This window comes from Astatotilapia calliptera, chromosome 14, assembly GCF_964374335.1.
Source record: "Astatotilapia calliptera chromosome 14, fAstCal68.1, whole genome shotgun sequence".
NCBI lineage: Eukaryota > Metazoa > Chordata > Actinopteri > Cichliformes > Cichlidae > Astatotilapia > Astatotilapia calliptera.
The window spans coordinates 14,918,440-14,938,751 of NC_137435.1; the positions used below are offsets into that span (position 1 = coordinate 14,918,440).

A 20,312-nucleotide genomic window follows, 5' to 3' on the forward strand; every position below is an offset into this window, starting at 1 on the left:
ACCATTCAGCTTTGATATAAAGGAGTTTTTTGGGTTCATTGAGAACATGGTTGTTGTTCAATAATAAATTCAGAAATAAAATTATTCCTCAAAAATACAACTTGCCTAATAATTCTGCACTCCCTGTATGTTTAGCTGAGTCACATTTGCAGTAAATGATTTGACCAACTCCCATAGCGTGGCATTTTCAGCAGCAAGCGTTTCCACCTGCTCCTGGCTGAACTCCAGGGATTCTCCCAGAAATTTAAATTCCCAATGTAAAATCTCCACCAGGGACAGCCTCGCATTAAAACTGAACAATCGCTTGTCGATTGACTCCAGGATGTCTGCGATGTCATTGCTGGCAGGCAATGTTGTGCCAGGCAACATGTTTTCGATGACGCCGTCTCAATTTTGTCCGAGGAAGATGCAATCTGGGCCTTCTTCATCACTATGTCCTGGAAGCACCGATCAATGAAATCTTCGAGAGCATCTAAACTCTCCAGGGTGGCCTCCAGGGTGTTGGAGATGATAATACAGATGTGGTTAGCTATATGACAATTGATTAGTATATTGATTAGTATATTTAGTATACTTGAAGTCTAAAGAAACATTTGTTAAATTCTACGCTACCATTCACTTTTTTTGAGTCACTTACCTTTCCCGTCACTTTCGTCACTTACCTCTTGTTCCTCTTTGCTACCAAAAAAACAAACAAACATGTGTATCTAATAAAAGAAAGTATGTGAGAATGAAAAAAAAAAGAATTATGGTACCGGTAAAATTATATTTTTTCTTGTTCAGCAACAGCAGCAATGATATGTCTAAATGAGGCACTAACATAGAAAAATAGAATAAAAACTGAAGTAACACTACATGTTTAGAAGTTTAGGTATATTTCAGACATTAACACCAATACATTTTATTTTTATTTTGTTTACAGTAATTTGAGTTTACAATGGTTTAGTAAGGAGATGTCAATGGTAAGTTGTCATAATGTAAACTACCATATACCACTTTTTTCTGATCCAATACCAAATAAAAGTTTGGCTGGTATTGCTTTTTCCAGTTAATAAAAAAAGTCAAGAGAGGGTTAATTTTCCTCATTTCATTTGCCATGTATCTCATGAGTGTAGCTGCTCTCTAGGAATCATGCAGAAACAGCATTTCTGAAAGCAAAACATACTAATCAAGTTGCATTGCACTTAATAGTAGAATTCAACTATGGCTCTAAATGGCAGCCAAAGAAGGAAGAATTGAGCAGGTTACATATGTTTTCTGAATTTATCTGCAGAACCAATTCAAGTAAATATAAATAAAAAAGCTTCTAACTTTTGAGATAATCAAGAAACCATACCAAGTGACTGCAAGCTAAAGGTTATTGAGCCATACATATAATTATTACTGTGTGTCTTTTTTTTTGGTAAGTAAGTAAGTAAAATCCCATTTTCATACATACAGTTTACAAAGTGACTATGGTGCCTTCTTCCCCATGATATGTTTTTTTGTGTTCTTTTCTGGTTTCAGTAAGATGATATAACATTTGGGTATGAAGATGCAAATTAGCAGTCCAAAACTTGATGCAAGTATAGCAAATATTTCTACAGCAACACTGAACTTCCCAGGGGAGCTAACATATGCTGGGATAAATGTAATCCACACTGCACAGAATATCAGCATGCTGAAAGTGATAAACTTGGCCTCATTGAAATTATCGGGTAGTTTTCGAGCTAAAAATGCAAAAATAAAACATAAAATAGCCAGAAGTCCTATATAACCAAGCACAGCCCAAAAGCCTACAGCTGAGCCTAGAGCACACTCCAGAGTGATCTTGTCTTTGATCTCCTTAAAATTCTTAAATGGAAAAGGAGGAGAAGTTGTTAACCAGATGATACAAATGACAACTTGTATAAGAGTGAATGCTGTAACACAGAGTCTCTGCTGTGTCTGCCCAAACCATTTTTGAACACTACTACCTGGACGTGTAGCTCTGAAGGCCATTAAAACAACTATTGTTTTTCCCAGAAGACAAGAGATACAGAGGACAAAGGTGATGCCAAATGCTACATGGCGGAACATGCAGGACCAATCAGAGGGCTGACCGATGAAGGTCAGAGAACACAGAAAACACAGAATTAGAGAGAAGAGCAGCAGGAAGCTCAGTTCAGAGTTGTTTGCCCTGACAATAGGAGTTTTCCTGTATTTGAAGAAAATGAGTATCACACCGATTGTCATGTATGCCCCAAATACAGATGCTGCAGTGAGCAGTGCTCCCATAATTTCTTCATATGACAGAAACACTGCTTCCTTCTTGATACAGGAATCTCTTCTTTCATTTGACCAAAACTCAGGTAGACATCTCACACAGGTGACAGAATCTGGAAATGAATATTGAAGCAGATGTTACAAGTAGTTACACTCAGTACAATTCCATATGCCCGTGTTTGCATCTACAACATCCATGCAATATCCTACTGATGCTTTACAATATGTTTATTGAGTGAATAAAACTTGCATTCTGTTTTGTGATCAGGTGAGGGTTGACAGATGTGACATCTAGAGTGTCCATCAATATTTGTGATTGTGGCATACTTTCCTTTACATTTTAGAGTAATTTGCATACAATTCTAAATATTTTCCAGAGTGCACAGAATCAGAAAGGAGTGAGTGCAGTTGCCCCCCCGCCCACCCACCTTCTTCAAATCCAACAAAAGTGGTGCCAAATGTATAAGGTATGCGTGTGCTGGTTTGTGCAAAGATTGAAATGAAATATCACCACACCTGTAATGTTGCTGATCTCTCCTTCTGCACATCTTATACAATCATAGCAGCAAACAGGCCTTCCTTTCTGGTGAACCTTATGTGTTCCTGGGGGACATTTTTCATTGCAAACTGACACAGGCACCTGTATGATCATTTAATTGTATAAGGAATTTGACAAAAAAAAATTGTCTATGATCTTCTGTCAAACAATTTACTCATTTTGAAGCATCAAAACCAAAATACTGTGAAAAAAAGTTAAGTGTATATTTCTAAAATGAAAAAAGAAATGAAAACATAAAACATAAAAAAGGAATTTTACCTGTTTTGAGTTTCTTGCCCAAATTAAAGACTGGTTTTGCAGATTTAGCTGTTTTTCTTGAACTAATGATGGATTATAAAGACCAACTGTAACAAACTCTACAATACCATTTTCTCTTGGCTGCCAGTTTATAATTTCATACTTTGCTGCTGGATCTCCATTCTCATTAAAGTAAACCTCATCTCCTTCCTTTGTTGTGAAGTGACTCTTTCGTATCTGTTGTAAAATCTAAGGAATATGACATAGCTTAATTCATTATATGATAAAGATTTTGCACACCTCTTGCTTAAAAAATTTTAAGAATCATTTTTTATTAAAAGTCTTCGTAATAATTTAACTTAATGTGAAAACTGTATTTTAAGCTACTAAAAAGCTCACCATGAATGGGTCTAGCTGCACAGTTTTGTTACATGTTTTATTACAACTGAGGATATTGTGAAGTGCATGGGCCACTGCATACACTCCTTTGTACACATTGTTAAAGATAGGCATGAGAGACATGTCAATGAAGCTATTTTGAACTCCAGTCACATCTTCTTGTCCAGTACACTCTCTTTGAGTGTCTGCTGATGACTTTGACTGCCTAAATTTACAGTTAAATAATGCCTCCCAGAACTCAGTAAACAGCCCATTATTTGATGAATTCAGTGGCTTCTCATCCAGTATGAACTCTCTCAGGCCAGTGACATGTGCTTTAGGAATGGAAAGACCAATGGAACCATCTAGTATGTGATGTATGTCCATTTCTGCTGTTTGTGAATCAAATATCCAAGACTCACTGCCTATCCACTGATACCCAGACAAGTTATGGTACAAGAACTCATGTAGAAGCACATTCAAATCTGCACGGGAAAGGAATGCAACAATCACCCTGGAGGTTGAAGCCTTTATAATGCCAATTATCTCTTGTATTTTGTCAGATGGATCTGTTCTAAAGAAAGATACAGAATACTCCAGACAGATGCCCAGCTGCTGTGCAGTTTCTGTGAATGTGGCCATGCCATTATTTCCATAATCATTACTGGATCTGATAGCTCCAACCCAGGTCCATCCAAAATACTTGACCAAATGGGCCAGGGCTCTGCTCTGGTAGTAGTCACTGGGTATTGTTCTGAGGAAGGATGGGTACTTGGTTTTGTCACTGAGACAAGCACATGTAGCAAAGTGACTGATCTAGAATTAAAAATGAAAAACATATAGATGTGAAAGTCAGAGAATGAGAAAAGATAAAGCTGTTAAAAATAAAACATTCAAATTTACTGCAAAACTCGATTGTAAAAATATGAAAATACTAGTACTCGTACAAATAAACAAAAACAGCTAATCTAAGAGAATTAAACATTTTAAAAAAATATTAAAAGATGAAAATTATATATAAAAATATAAAATTATATATAAAATACCCACCACTGGTACAAAAAAAGGTCCAATGACAGCAGCAACTGCAATGGCTGTAGGAGAGGAAGTCGCTCCTATTATGGCCTGCACATATGCAGCTCTGGTACATGATGTCTTGGAGGGTATGGACACAATTTCATTACCATTAGCCAAAGCTAGTGTAACTCCTGCGCTTCTGGCAACAGATCCACAATTATCATATATTTTATAACCCAGAGAGATTCCTGGCAGTAGGTCTGTACTGTTATTAACCTCCTCAATTGCAAAAAGCATAGCCTGGGCAAACTGCAAATCTCTGAAATTTAAACTTAATTGAGACAATTATTTGCATTGCATCATGTTCCTTAAAACAGACACAAATAATCATGGGTAAATCTTGAAATACAAAGCAAAAGCATTTCAAATTAAAGCATTTAATGAAAGGAAATTAAGTAACTAAAACAAATGAAAATAACTTTTACTCCTCAGTTGTATTTGTAATGAATCCCAACAGATTCCTTAAATGCAAATTGACTTGTAGTGTGTCATTTACCTGATACATTGTAGTGGCAGAGGTTGGTTCATGTAGGTATCCTTTCTGTCTTTCCAGCTTGTGTGAAAAGAGAACATCCCCCCCAGTATAATATCCCCATTCTTAGATAGCAGTGGGTTCTCAGGATCTCCTCTCTGTCTGCACACTGGCTCCTCAGCATGAGAGACAGATGCCACCAACAACAGTTGCAGAAATGCCCATCCCTGCTCTGGCCATCTCTGTGTTGATGTCATTTCTTGAGCTAAACCATTTAGTGGAATGAGAGTACTGCAATGAAGATGAAATACTTAAGCTGTTATTTATACCTTCTGGTGCAGCATAAGAAGTTATCGAATAGTGGCAGTATATTCCCAGTAGATGTACAGGTCCGGCAAAAGGCGAATCATGCCCAAATTTGCATTTAAATGTAGGTTATTATATATGTAAAACAAGGATATACACATTACACATGAAGCAAAATATGAAGCAACAGTGCAAAAAACAATGCATTCGAAATAAATATAAACTAAACAATATTTTTCAGATATCATATTTCTATACAGAAGTCTTAGAGCTCTATTCCACAAGTTACAATAATCTATTCCACATTCACATCTGTGATTCATTGATGTGTTAAGATCTGTCATCACTCTGATATTAAATTAAAGTTGACATGAAATGCTAATGGAAATTTACAGCATGGACCCCTACTTTAAAAGCTGTCATAGATTTACCGCTGTCTTGGAAGTGTGGTTTAACCCTTTAAAGCCGGTCGGAGCGGGCACGCTCCATTTTGCGTAACTATTTTTAAATCCCGGTAGCACTGCAAACACGTAAGCTAGCGCAATAATTTTTTTTGCATATGAAACTGGAGGAGTTGTACATTCATCTTATGCCATCAGCTTGTCCTAGGTCACGGTTTCCTTCCACATAAAGCTTTGCAAAAACTGCATAAAAAGCACTTGCAGCAACAAAGACATAATATTCCAGAAACACGCTTTGCCGATCCGATCAGCTGTTCATAACACTTCCTACGTCCATCAGCGTGAACTAATGTAGTTTTTTACCATCATGAGCCTATACTGGTGTTTTTAAAAGTTATGTTTGACTTTATGACTTTCTGTGTCCTTTCTGGGATGCTTAAGGTTCATATAGCACTGCTGGAAATAGTTTATTTTGATGCATATGCTGTTATTTTGAAAATTTGCATTATAATATTTTCGTTTTTCCTGCAGTATATGAAAATTCGTGTATTTCAAAAATAAAACTATGAAGACACTTAAAATAAATTTCCTGTGGTGGGAAACTAGTTTGTGCAACTTTTTTGTATTTACAGTTTTGAGGGATAAGCCTCTTAAATTTCTCTAACTAGAAATATATGTTAAAAAAACCAAAAGGATTTTCAATTTTTTTGTAGTTTATTGCACTTTTTTGCAATTTATGTAAGTACTATGCACTTAATGCATACATATTATTAAACTTTAGGCTATAATGGTTTTATTGATGTATATGAACTTGAAATGCTCCCAAAAATGGCTCTACAGCATGTAAAAATTTAATATAAGCTCTGGCGGACTTGGTTCTATGGTAGGTCTTAAAGGGTTAAGCTCCATTCCAATTTACTTGGAAGACAGACTCCATTCAGCATCAGCAGCAATGCACCAAATGCTAGACGAACAGCTAACACACCACAAATGCAACTGTACATGATCAGCATTTTAGAAGTATTTTAGACATTTGACACCAACAGATATCTTTGTTTTTACTGTAATTTTTTTCACTAAAAACTTATCTTGTAAAGTACAATATATTATATTTTGTTTTGATCCTATTCCAAGGAAGAGCTTGTTATTGCTATTACCAATATATTAAGAGAAATTTTTTTTTAAACTTTATTTCCTTGATAAAATGGACCAGCGCTCTGTTCTGGTAGTAGTCTTGGCTTTTTGGTACTTGTGTTTTTTTTACGGAGACAAGCGCATGTGGCAAAGTGGCTGATCTAACAGAGTAAAACATTTTTTTTAAATAAAAACAAATGATATCTATATATCCTCTCGCAAGAGGACTGGGAGGTTGTAGGTCCTGCGCAGTATCTTTCCTGTTCCTAGGACTGTGCTCTTCTGGACAGAGATCTCAGATATTGTTCCTGGTATCTGCTGGAGCCACTTGTCTAACCTGCGGGTCACTGCACTGAGTGTTACCATGGTGACCGCTGTTACCTTTCCGATTTCCGAACTGTTGTTGGTGGCATCTGTCTCTCATGCTGAGGAGCCGGTGTGTAGGCAGAGAGGAGATCCTAAAAACCCACTGCTATCTAACAAAGAGGATATTGTATTGGGCATGACTGTCAAGAGGGCCTGTGCCTGCAGAACCAGATATGGAGAAGGTTGAGTTAGTTTCACACAAGTTTTATTTAAGATCATGAACAACAAGAAAAAGTGCATGGTGTGGTGAAGTGAAGGGGTAAAGGCTCCAAAGGTAAACAATTGGGGGAGACTCGTGGCATGGTGGTCTAGCGCTGGTAAATTGTGGACATAGGAGATGGGAATTAGCAGGGACACAAAATGTATCCAGGAGGAAATGAAGGTTAGTGGGATATGCATGGTTTATTTGGCAGGCAGAGGTTTGAAGCTTGCAGAGGGAGATGAAGGTCCCAGAGTCTAGCTGAGTGTGGTGTGTGATGAAATATGCTACCACATCTGTTTTTGCTGCCAGAGATTAATAATAACTTATAATTAGTGCTGTCAATAGATCAAAAAAATAGATGTGTTAAATGCGTTTAAAAAATGTATTGCCTTGACCGTGATGGCAGATTAACTTGCGTTAACATGTTAATTTTGACAACACTACTTGTGATTAAATGTAGAGTGGTCTAAACACATGGTGAGTGAAAAGGGGTGAGATAAGGAGAAACGCTTAGTGTATCATAAGATGCCAAGTCTATTATACCATAAGGGTGTATTCAGAGTCCCCTGATCCAGTCCTAACTGTAAGCTGTGTCAAAAAAGAAAGCCTTAAGCCTTATCTGAAAAGTAGAGAGGGTGTCTGTCCCCAGATCCAAGCTAAGAGCTTTTTCCACAGAAGAGTTTTCAAGGAGAGAGTGTTTTAGATGATGCTAGAGATGAACAAGCATCCGGTTCCATTAGCTTCTGCAATCCAGGGGTCAGAGAAACTTTTTAACAAAAAACATTTTCACATATAAAACATGTACTACTTGAAAGACAAAAAAGATTCATAAACAACAGAACAACAAAATTAAAAACAGTGCCTTAAAGCTCCTCCCATACTACTTTTAATTGGAGATAAATTATTTGAATTTCAGGAGTAGAAACACTCCCCCAAACACGCCCCTTCTGTTTCTTATCTATATATGACCCTCAGTTCTACGAGCTGTTCGTTCTCTTTTTCGTGCGAACAAGGTTAGTTTTTGTCGGTTCTCGTTTTCGTGTGAATACCATTTAAGAAGGTCTTTAACACAGCTTATCTTAAAAGAGTAACATAATTTTATCTGATATCCTTCAGGCGATCCAAGAAACCCAAACACTCTGAATGTCACGGCAGCGGTTCAGAGAGACCGAATGCCCTCTGCCATCCTGGGAAACTTTTTAGCAATTTTTTGTTAGCTTGATCTATTCAGTCATCTTCTCTCCAGTAAATTCAGTTATGAAGTAAGTCCGGCCACTGGCCACCTCCACGAAATTCAGGAAGATCACTCACCAGCAAAGCTCGCAGCTCCACTCACGTTACTCTGAAACTGGCCCACAGGCCGGGTGACTTAGCCGAAAGCCGACAGACATCAGCACCCGACCCAGAAGCCATGCCATTCCTACGCTTCTGTAAGGTCTTCCGAATATGCTGCCGTTAAGGATTCAGACTGGGTTGTAGCCCGGTTTTAACTGCTTCTGTTCACCAGTATTCTAACTTTTGTAGTTTTTTAACCTCGGACTAAATATCAGTCCAAAGTCTTCTTCTGTGCAGAAGCAAAATTGCAGCTCCAAAAGCAAAAGCTACTGCGTACCTTGTAGCTCCACCCACCCATCAGCACCAGGTAGCAGGGGCAAGCTCAGTACTATGCACCTGCACCCCACAACCATTTAATGCACAGCTGGAAAATAGTCGCTAGTTCCATGCTCTACTGCTCCTCCATGCTGTTTATCTCTGCTAAGCATAGGATGTCAGCTTTGATGTTTTCCATCCCTCTTTACGCAAAGTGCAGAAGCAAACTTTGGCATTGTGATGCCAGGTTCTTTCTCTATCTGTCATTCGCAAAATGCAGCAAACTTCCTGCCACCGAGTTGCCAGTTTCTCTGCATTTCTTTTTGCAAAAAGCAGCTGTTAACCCTTCTGGCACTGGGATGCCAGGATCTTTCTCTAGCCCTCATTCACAAACACAGCATCAAGCTTTTCTACCACTGATTTGGCAGTTTCTCTGCATTTATCATTGAAAAATGAAAGGCAGTTCGTCTTGTAATCGGAAGGTTGCCGGTTTGAGCCCCGGCTCTGACAGTCTCGGTCGTTGTGTCCTTGGGTAAGACACTTCACCTGTTGCCTATTGGTGGTGGTCAGAGGACCTGGTGGCGCCAGTGTCCGGCAGCCTCGCCTCTGTCAGTGCGCCCCAGGGCAGCTGTGGCTACAATGTAGCTTGTCATCACCAGTGTGTGAATGGGTGGATGACTGAATGTAGTGTAAAGCGCTTTGGGGTCCATAGTGACTAAGTAAAGCGCTATACAAATACAGGCCATTTACCATTTTACTAAAAGCACTGTCAAACCTAAAATGAGGATGTGGGCCCAGCTAGTGAAATATCCTAGGAACCACAAGTAGCCTTCGGTTTAAGACTGAAATTCTCAGTTAGGGTGATACAGCAGTATGAGTTCTCTAAGATAAGATGGGGCATGATTATTCAAGCCCTTGTAAATGAGGAGAAGGGTTTTAAATTTTATTGTAGAATAGAATAGAGAATAGCCCTTTATTGTTATTTTACATTTACAGTGAAATTATGTGTGTTCCATGCCAAATATGCAAGAATAAAATATAAATTGCAAGACAGCAGAAATAAATAACAAACAGGAGATATACAATCAAGCAGCAGCTTCTGGTCCAGGTTATTCTTCCTCCGGACTCCGAGGAAGTGCAACCACTGTTGGGTCATCATTACAAGGGCGTTTATGTTGTGGGTCTAGGTGAGATCAGCAGAGATGTGGTTGCCCAGAAACCTGAAGATGGAGACAGATTTCACCCGTTCTCCATTAAGTATAAGAGAGGAGTGGACTGTCTGTGCCTCCTGAACTCCGTTATGAGTTCTTTTGTTTTAAGGGCATCTGGCTTCAAATTATTTTCTAAACACCAGCAGGACCGATTTTCTACCTCCGACCTGTACACTGTCTCATCTCTCTGAGAGATGAACCCAACCACTGTGGGCATACTTGACAATGACCCTGGCTGCGTGGGTTGGTGTACAGTCAAATGTGTACAGGGCATAAAGTGGGGGGCTGTGAATACAGCAATATGGAGATCTGGTGCTGAGTGACAGTGGGCGAGGAGTCAGACTGATTGAGGCTGGCTGATTAGAAAGTCTTCTGAAGGTGGTACAGTCTGGTGGTAAGGATGTCTGGGATTGTGGTGTGGAATGCTGAGCTGTAGTCCACAAAGAGCATCTTCATGTAGCTCTTCCTGTTCTCCAAAGGGCCAGTGCTCTGTGAAGGGTGATGGCATCTTCCATTGACAGACTTAGTGAAGGTCTCCATGTCCTGCTGTTCAAAGATGGACCAGTCTGTCAGATCAAAACAGTCCTGTAGCTGGAGGACAGCATCATCTGGCCATGTCTTAATGACCTGGGTGCTTAGAGAACTATTTTCTCTTTGGGGGATGTAGGCAGGGATAAGGAGCAGAGAGAGGTGGTCAGATTGTCTCAGGTTGAGAGAGGGGTGTTGCTCTGTAGGCATGCTTCATGTTAGTACACAAATGGTCCAGTGTTATATCCCCCCTGGTAGGACAATTAACACATGATTTTGGAGAGTACAGATTTAAAACATACCTTATTAAAGTCCCCAGAAACAATATGGGCATCCCCCAGGTTCTCTCTCTGCTGTCTTATACAGTACATACAGTGTACAGGGTGGGCCATTTATATGGATACACCGTAATAAAATGGGAATGGTTGGTGATATTAAAGTCCTGTTTGTGGCACATTAGTATATGTGAGGGGGCAAACTCCTCAAGATGGGTGGTGACCATGGTGGCCATTTAGAAGTCGGCCATCTTGGATACAACTTGTTTTTTCAATAGGAAGACGGCCATGTGACACATCAAACTTATTGGTAATGTCACAAGAAAAACAATGGTGTGCTTGGTTTCAATGTAACGTTATCCTTTCATGAGTTATTTGCAAGTCACAGCCATTGACATGTCGAAGAGGTTAACACGTGAGGAGCAGATCGAAATTGTGTTGATATCTGGTGAACGCAGTAACCGGGTCATTGCAGCAGATTTCAATGCAAGACACCCTACAAGACCACCCATCTCCCATGCTACAGATAGCAAACTGCTTGCTAAGTTTCGTGAAACTGGTTCAGTGTTGGATTTGCCAAAATGTGGACGCAAGAAAACTGTCACTAATGAAGAAACATCAGTGTCTGTCCTAGCTTCATTCAGCAAGAGCCCACAGCGTAGCACTCGCCGCATGTCACTGGAGAGTGGCATTAGTCAAACATCCCTTCGGCAGATATTAGCTACTCACAAATGGCACCCTTACAAACTCCAGCTACTGCAGCATCTCAACGAGGATGACCCAAATCGGTGCACAGAATTTGCAGAATGGGCAAAACAAAAATTGGACTGGACCCTCAGTTCACGCAGAAGATTTTTTTCAGTGATGAGGCAAACTTTTATGTGAATGGTGAAGTTAACAAACAAAACCACTGCTATTGGTCTGACACTAACCCACATTGGATGGATCCCTCCAAGACTGTTGGAACAACAAAAGTGATGGTTTGGTGTGGTATATGGGGTACAACGATAGTGGATCCATTCTTCATCAATGGAAACCTCAAGGCCACTGGATATTTGAAATTGCTACATGATGATGTGTTTCCCTCTTTGTGCACTGAAGCTGGCACATTCCCTGAGTTTTTCCAGCAAGATGGTGCACCACCACATTATGGGTGCCAGGTCCGAGCTTTCCTAGATGAACAGTTTCCTGGAAAGTGGATTGGTCATCGTGGGCCAGTTGAATGGCGCTCAAGGTCTCCCGATCTGACCCCCTTAGACTTTTATCTTTGGGGTCATCTGAAGGCAATTGTCTATGGCGTGAAGATACGAGAGCACCTGAAACTACAGATACTGGATGCCTGTGCTGTCATTTCTCTTACGGTGTTGCTATCAGTGTGTGAAGAGTGAGAGAAGAGGGTTGCATTGACAAACCAACACAATGGACAGCACATTGAACACATTTTATAAGTGGTCAGAAACTTGTAAATAACTCATGAAAGAATAAAGTTATGTTGAAACCAAGCACACCATTGTTTTTCTTGTGACATTACCAATAAGTTTGATGTGTCACATGGCCGTCTTCCTATTGAAAAAACAAGTTGTATCCAAGATGGCCGACTTCTAAATGGCCACCATGGTCACCACCCATCTTGAGGAGTTTGCCCCCTCACATATACTAATGTGCCACAAACAGGACTTTAATATCACCAACCATTCCCATTATTACGGTGTATCCATATAAATGGCCCACCCTGTACATTGTGGGCTATGTCCCTGAAAGACTTTTGGCCACAGTCTTTTGACAAGATGGGTAAGCAGCGACCGAATAGAGAAAGGACACTCCGTCTGAACTGATCGAAGCCCCTCAAGATGGTGCCCACTCCGACTCTGACCCTACTGCCGAATTGGACCCATCCCTTGCCAATGCCTTTAACTTGATGACGGCTAATGTTGTTAAAGTAATTGACGAGAAACTTAGTCCTCTGACCGAGGCTGTTTCTAAGCTCGTGGTGGAACTCCAGTCAGCACATAAAAGGTTGGACAAAGCAGAAGCTAGGGTGCCAGCTGTGGACAGCGTTGCTATTGCTCACGAGCCCCGGATCACCGAGCTTGAAAATCAAGTCAGCGCTCTCATGGAAAGATTGGATGCAGCAGAAAACTACAGCACACGACTGAACGTTCGGCTTGTTGGCCTACCGGAGGACACTGAATCTGCTCATTTGTTTTCACTCTTTCACAGATAAGCAGAGAGTCATGGAAGCGGTGCACCGACTCAGATGGGGGGCTCAAGCTTAATGGCTCAACGGTGTCATTCTACAATGACTTCTCCACGGCGGTGCTGAAGAAGTGAAAGGCCTATGATGCAGTGAAGCTGCTTTTGCGGGAGCGGGGGATACAGTACGCCATGTTCTTTCCGGCGACACTCCAGGTGACACACAACGGCTCAAGGAGGAGATTCTCCACCCCTGGGCAGGTGCAGGATTTCCTGGCTTCCCTACCTGATTGAATCCCTTTCCGTTTGCTTCTTCTTCCACCCATTATTACTGCATCATTGACCTCATCCAGGTCCTGGTTTGGTTCTACTGTTCCCTACACGCTGAATCAGCCAAGCGGCTTGGGCGCTCGGTTTATGAACAGTTGCTCTTTACTTGGAATGTCTAGCTCCAGCACGATGAGCCTAAGTTTTTGTTTTTTTCATATGCGTGGTGTTGTTATGACTAGAAACCAAGTACACCATTGTTTTACCCTGTACATCAATGTTAAAATGTATACATATGAGAATGAAAATGTGCAAATATAAAAATTAACATAAAATTATGTAAGAGTAAAAATACGTGTATCTAACAGAAGAAAGAAAAAAAATTCTGGCTTGCATAAAATTACATTTTTTCTTGTTCAGCAATGTGTCTAAATGAGGCATTAACATAGAAAAACAAAGAAGTTAACAGTAAATCAATAAATTGTATTTATTTTTTGTTTACAGTAATTTGTGTTTAAAACGGTTAAATAATGTGCTGAGAACAGCTAGTTATCATCATGTAAGGTACCATATAGCATTTGTTTTCTGATCCAATACCAAGAAAAAGCTTGGCTTTTATTGTTTTATCCCATATATAATAAAAGGAAGAAAGGGTTAACTTTCCTTATTTCATTTGACACGTATCTCATGAATGTAGCTGCTGTCTATGAATCATGCAGAAACAGCATTTCTGAAAGCAAAACATACTAATCAAGTTACATTGCAATTAATACTAGAATTCAACTATGGCTCTACATGGCAGCCTCTTAAAAAAGAAGGGAAAATTGAGCAGATGACATATGCTTTCTGAATTTATCTGCAGTCCCATGTCATTCAAATTTAAATTAGAAAATCCAGACTTTACCATAACGAAATAAATGAAGAAAAATCATAATAAATATATATACATCCGTAACTTTTAGCCTTCAGTCACTTGGTAAATCGCATTTTACTGCATTCAATATTCAAAGTGAATTTGGTACCTTCTTCCCCATCATATTCCTTTTCGTATTATTCTCTGGTTTCAGTAATATAATATAACATTTAGGTATGAAGATGCAAATTAGCAGTCCAAAACTGGAAGCAAGTATAGCAAATATTTCTACAGCAACACTGAACTTTCCAGGAGAGCTAATATATGCTGGGATAAATGTAATCCACACTACAGAGAATATCAGCATGCTGAAAGTGATAAACTTGGCTTCGTTGAAATTATCGGGTAGTTTTCGAGCTAAAAATGCAAAAATAAAACATAAAATAGCCAGAAGTCCTATATAACCAAGCACAGCCCAAAAGCCCACAACTGAGCCGAGGGCACACTCCAGAGTGATCTTGTCTTTAATTTCCTTAAAATTCTTAAATGGAAAAGGAGGAGAAGTTGTTAACCAGATGATACAAATGATAACTTGTATAAGAGTGAATGCTGTAACACAGAGTCTCTGCTGTGTCTGCCCAAACCATTTTTTAACATTACTACCTGGACGTGTAGCTCTGAAGGCCATTAAAACAACTATTGTTTTTCCCAGAAGACAAGAGATACAGAGGACAAAGGTGATGCCAAATGCTACATGTCGGAACATGCAGGACCAATCAGAGGGCTGACCAATGAAGGTCAGAGAACACAGGAAGCACAGAATTAAGGAGAAGAGCAGTAGGAAGCTCAGTTCAGAGTTGTTTGCCCTGACAATAGGAGTTTTCCTATATTTGAAGAAAATGAGTATCACACCAATCGCCATGCATGCCCCAAATAAAGCTACTGCAGTGAGCAGTGCTCCCATAATTTCTTCATATGACAGAAACACTGCTTCCTTCTTTATACAGGCATCTCTTCTTTCATTTGACCAAAACTCAGGTAGACATCTCACACAGGTGACAGAATCTGGAAATTAATATTTAGTACAATTGTCATATGCCTGCATTTGCATCAAAAACATCCATGTAATATTCTACTGATGATTTACAGTTACAAGATGAAAAACAACATGTTTATTGAGCACCCCCCTCCCAAAAAAACAAAACAAAAACCAAAAAAACAGTGCTTCACGGTTTTGTGGTTAAGTGAGTTTGCACAGTGTAGCTATCTAGTGCATTGACTTGCTGTTTTTGATTGTTGCATACGTTTCCTTTGCACTTTAAATGAATGAACATGCAATTCTAAATATTTTCCAGAGTGCATACACAATTTTACGAAGACCACATGTAAGTCCTGTTATAACATAAAAACTCTCTCTCTATTTATCTATATTTACATATGCAGACATATGTAAAATTTATATAAATTTTAATTAATTTTTTTTGCAGAAATCCAATGCTATCAATTATCAAAAATAATGTCCAAATTAATTTTATCTCCTTACTCACGATTCCGTGATAAGCAGTTAATTATTTTCACATAGTTCAACAAGGAAATCTAAATGATATTATGTCTCCACAAAAACAGACATCAAACTTATTATATGGTTACTGTGGCCTTCCTACGCACTTAACTTTGCTTTGCAACGCACCAAAGTTAAAATGAAATATCATTGCACCTGTAATGTTGCTGATCTCTCCCTCTGCACATCTTATACAGTCATAGCAGCAAACAGGCCTTCCTTTCTGGAGAACCTTGCGTGTTCCTGGGCGACATTTCTCACTGCAAACTGACACAGGCTCCTGCATGATCAACAGTATTTAACCGTGTATGGACTTTGACAAAGAAAAATGTCCATATGATGTTCTCTGTAGAACAATGTATTTTGAAGCATCAAAATATTGTGAAACATAATTAATTACATATTTTGAACAAAGAAACAAGAACATAAAAAGGAATTGTACGATAGCTTACCTGCTTTGAGTTTCTTGCCCAAATTAAAGACTTGTTTTGCAGTTTTAGCTGTTTCTCTGTAGTTAATGATACATCATAGAGGCCAACTGTGACAAACTCCACAGTACCATTTTCTCTTGGCTGCCAGTTTATAATGTCATACTTTGCTGCTGGATCTCCATTCTCGTTAAAGTGAACCTCATCTCCTTCCTTTGTTGTGAAATGGATCTTCTGTATGTGTTGCAGAACCTAAGAAGTATGTCATAACTCAATTCATTGCATGACAAAGATTGTACATACCGACTGGTTAAAATATATATATAAGAATTCATTTTTTTAGATAACATTTTTAATTAACAACTTAATGTGAAAACTGTATTTTAAGCTACTAAAAAGCTCACCATGAAGGGATCTAGCTGCACAGTTTTGTTACATGTTTTATTACAACTGAGGATATTGTGAAGTGCATGGGCCACTGCATACACTCCTTTGTAGACATTGTTAAAGAGAGGCATGAGAGACATGTCAATGAAGCTATTTTGAACTCCAGTCATATCTTCATGTCCGGTACACTCTCTCTGAATGTCTGCTGATGACTTCAACTCCTTGAACTTACAACTAAATAGTGTCTCCCAGACCTCAGTGAACAGTTCATTATTTGATGATTTCAATGGCTTCTCATCCAGTATGAACTCTCTCAGGCCAGTAATATGTGCTTTAGGAATGGAAAGACCAATGGAACCATTCAGTATGTGATGTATGTCCATTTCTGCTGTTTGTGAATCAAATATCCAAGACTCACTGCCTATCCACTGATAACCAGACAAGTTATGGTATGAAAACTCAGGTAGCAGGACATTCAAATCTGCACGGGAAAGGAATGCAACAATCACCCTGGAGGTTGAAGCCTTTATTATGTCAAGTATCCTTTGTATTTTGGCATATGGATCTGTTCTAAAAAAAGATACAGAATACTCCAGACAGACGCCCAGCTGCTGTGCAGTTTCTGTGAATGTGGCCATGCCATTATTTCCATAATCATTATTGGATCTGATAGCTCCAACCCAAGTCCACCTAAAGTACTTGACCAAATGGGCCAGGGCTCTGCTCTGGTAGTAGTCACTGGGTATTGTTCTGAGGAAGGATGGGTACTTGGTTTTGTCACTAAGACAAGCACATGTAGCAAAGTGACTGATCTAGAATTAAAAATGAAAACTTATGAATGAAAAAGACAAAGAATGAAAAAAGATGAAAGTGTTAAAAATAAAACATTTAAATTTAATGGAAAAAATATAGTAAAAATATTAAAATTACAGTTCTACTCAATACTTATACTGAGTACATAAAATGTACCAGGCAAAATGATTGATCTAAAAAATTTTTTTAAAAAAAAAAGTATTCAAAGATGATAAAATAGGTTCTATATATGAAATACCAACCACGGGTACAAAAAAAGGTCCAATAACAGTAGCTACTGCTATGGTTGGAGAAGAAGAGGTCTCTCCTATTATGGCCTGCACATATGCAGGTTTTGTACATGAGGTCTTGGATGGTACAGACACATTTTCATTACCATTAGCCAAAGCTAGTGTAACTCCTACACTTCTGGCAACAGATCCACAAGTATCATAGATTTTATAGCCCACAGAGAGTCCTGGCAGTAGGTCTGTACTGTTATTAATCTCCTCAATGGCAAAAAGCATAGCCTGGGCAAACTGCAAATCTCTGAAATTTAAACTTAATTGAGACATTTATGATTAATTTGCATTTCATTGTGTTCCTTAAAACAGACACAAATAATCTGGATAAATCTCAAAATACAAAACAAAAACATTTCAAATTAAAACATTTAATGAAAGGAATTTAAATAACTAAAACAAATGAAAATACCTTTTTGTCTGTAATGATTCCCAAAAGATTCTTTAAATGCAAATTGATTTGTAATGTGTCATTTACCTGGTACATTGTAGTGGCAGAGGTTGGTTCATGTAGGAATCTCTTCTGTCTTTCCAGCTTGTGTGAAAAGAGAACATCCCCCCCAGTATAATATCCCCATTCTTAGATAGCAGTGGGTTCTCAGGATCTCCTCTCTGTCTGCACACTGGCTCCTCAGCATGAGAGACAGATGCCACCAACAACAGTTGTAGAAATGCCCATCCCTGCTCTGGCCATTTCTGTGTTGGTGTCATTTCTTGAGCTAAACCACTTAGTAGCATTAAAAGTACTATAATGAAGATGAAATACTTAAGCTGGTATTTATACCTTTTGGTGCAGCATAAGACATAATCGAAGAGTGGCAGTATATTCACAGTAGATGTACAGGTCTGGCAAAAGGAGAATCATGCCCAAATTTGCATTTAAATGTAAGTTTATGTATGTAAAACAAGGACATACACATCACACAGGGCTTAAATAAGAAGTAACAGTGCAAAAAACAATTTATTAGAAATAAATATGCATTAAAATGTATTCAAATGTTAAACATGCAGTATCCTTTTCCAAAGTGGTAACAAAGGTCATAAAATTACTTTCTTAGAAAGCACCTGCTTAATAAGGAAAGAACTGGATGCACTGGAAACTTTACTTTTTTATACATTACTCTTATACACTCTTCTTAGAGCTTTATACAACAAGTTACAGTAATCCATTAACTTCCACTTTCACATCTGTGATGCATAGATGTGATATTAAGATCTGTCAACAGTCTGATACTAAATTAAAGATGACATGAAATGCTAAGGGAAATTTACAGCAGGGAGGATTTGACATTTGAAGTGTAGTTTAGGAAATAAGTGTTTTAAGTTTTTACAACAGGTGTAGCGCCATCTTGTGCCCGTACAGAACCTGATGTCACTAGGTTGGTTGTTTTTTAATTGTTAAATTGATTCCCACTGAAATAAGGTAATCCACCTGTGGGCCATAATGCTTGGGATTGTAGATCACTTTGCAAATGACAGTTAGGTGGATAAGTGTGTGTTTAAGTCAGTTGCATCGGTGGTTCACCAGACCCACAAGCTGAAGTTGACACTGTCCCCTCTGTGTTTGACTTTTCCTCGTCAGGCCGCGTGGAAAGGCCAAGCAGCACAATCAGCTGGCAGTGCAGATGTGCGATGAGTACCCAAGCACATCAAATCAATTTACAACCAGTTTGCAATCAGTGCTGCGGTCATTACTCAAAAACAGTAATGTATTATACATTACGTGTTACTTTTGAGTAGCACAGTATGTTACTTACTCCTATGATAAAGCCATTTGTTACACTACTTGATACTTTCTGCTTACTCTGTAAACTGACCAGTTATCATGTTTTTTGATGAGCAGCATTTTATTCGCATAAAATATTGTTGGTCGCATCTTACAGACATCTGCTCTGCCAGCTTGGTCTGTATACTGATCTAGTGAGGAAAAATCTAATCTGACTTTAGCCTGTTGGTCCGGTGAACCACTGGTGCACCCACGCAAACAGGCTCTCCTCCACAAAGTCTTCATTTATAATTGACTCTTCAAAACTATGCATTATGGCTAACAAGTGGATTTCATTTCAGTTCAGTTAGCCAACAATAAATAAATAATTAAAATCACTCGTTGCTTATTAGACAGAAGTTGAAAATGAACTGCATATCCTCGTGTTTTTGTTCTTAAAATTAAATCTATTGCTGCTACTAGGGGCAGTATGACAGCTTTTTAGAGTTTAATGTCCACCTTAATTAGCTAGAATCTGTCTCCCAATCTACTTGGGAGACCGATTCTGTTGCCAGCAGAAAGGCAACAGTAAATGATTAGCAGTTTAGAGGTTTTTTAGACATTTTACACCAGCAGAATTTTTTTGTATATTTACTGTTTTTGTATTTACTCTAATATCTCATCGTATAGAGTACCATATATTATACAGTGGAACCCTGACTTACGAAATTAATTCGTTCCTGAGGGTCTTTCGTAAGTCGAAAATTTTCATAAGTCGAAGCACCCATTGCGCCTTTTGAGTGAACGATAGGCTATAGGCTAATTGCTAACTGCAGGCATTCTG

The 20,312-nt window shown here is 38.8% G+C and overlaps 2 protein-coding genes across 2 annotated transcripts; both read right to left on the reverse strand.

Annotated features, from left to right (window-relative positions):
• Positions 1-1,452: 1,452 nt before the first annotated feature.
• Positions 1,453-5,170, reverse strand: LOC113036634 (extracellular calcium-sensing receptor-like). The gene is made up of 6 exons (XM_026193050.2): positions 4,992-5,170; positions 4,469-4,766; positions 3,440-4,234; positions 3,062-3,289; positions 2,761-2,884; positions 1,453-2,357 (listed from the first exon to the last, which is right to left on the reverse strand). Exons 1-6 carry the CDS (start codon positions 5,066-5,068, stop codon positions 1,453-1,455), a joined length of 2,427 nt encoding a protein of 808 aa, XP_026048835.1. The 5' UTR covers positions 5,069-5,170.
• A 9,159-nt stretch (positions 5,171-14,329) lies between these two features.
• LOC113036635 (extracellular calcium-sensing receptor-like) lies at positions 14,330-18,288 on the reverse strand. The gene is made up of 6 exons (XM_026193051.2): positions 18,242-18,288; positions 17,725-18,022; positions 16,687-17,481; positions 16,307-16,534; positions 16,011-16,134; positions 14,330-15,358 (listed from the first exon to the last, which is right to left on the reverse strand). Exons 1-6 carry the CDS (start codon positions 18,271-18,273, stop codon positions 14,445-14,447), a joined length of 2,391 nt encoding a protein of 796 aa, XP_026048836.2. The 5' UTR covers positions 18,274-18,288; the 3' UTR covers positions 14,330-14,444.
• Positions 18,289-20,312: the final 2,024 nt, after the last annotated feature.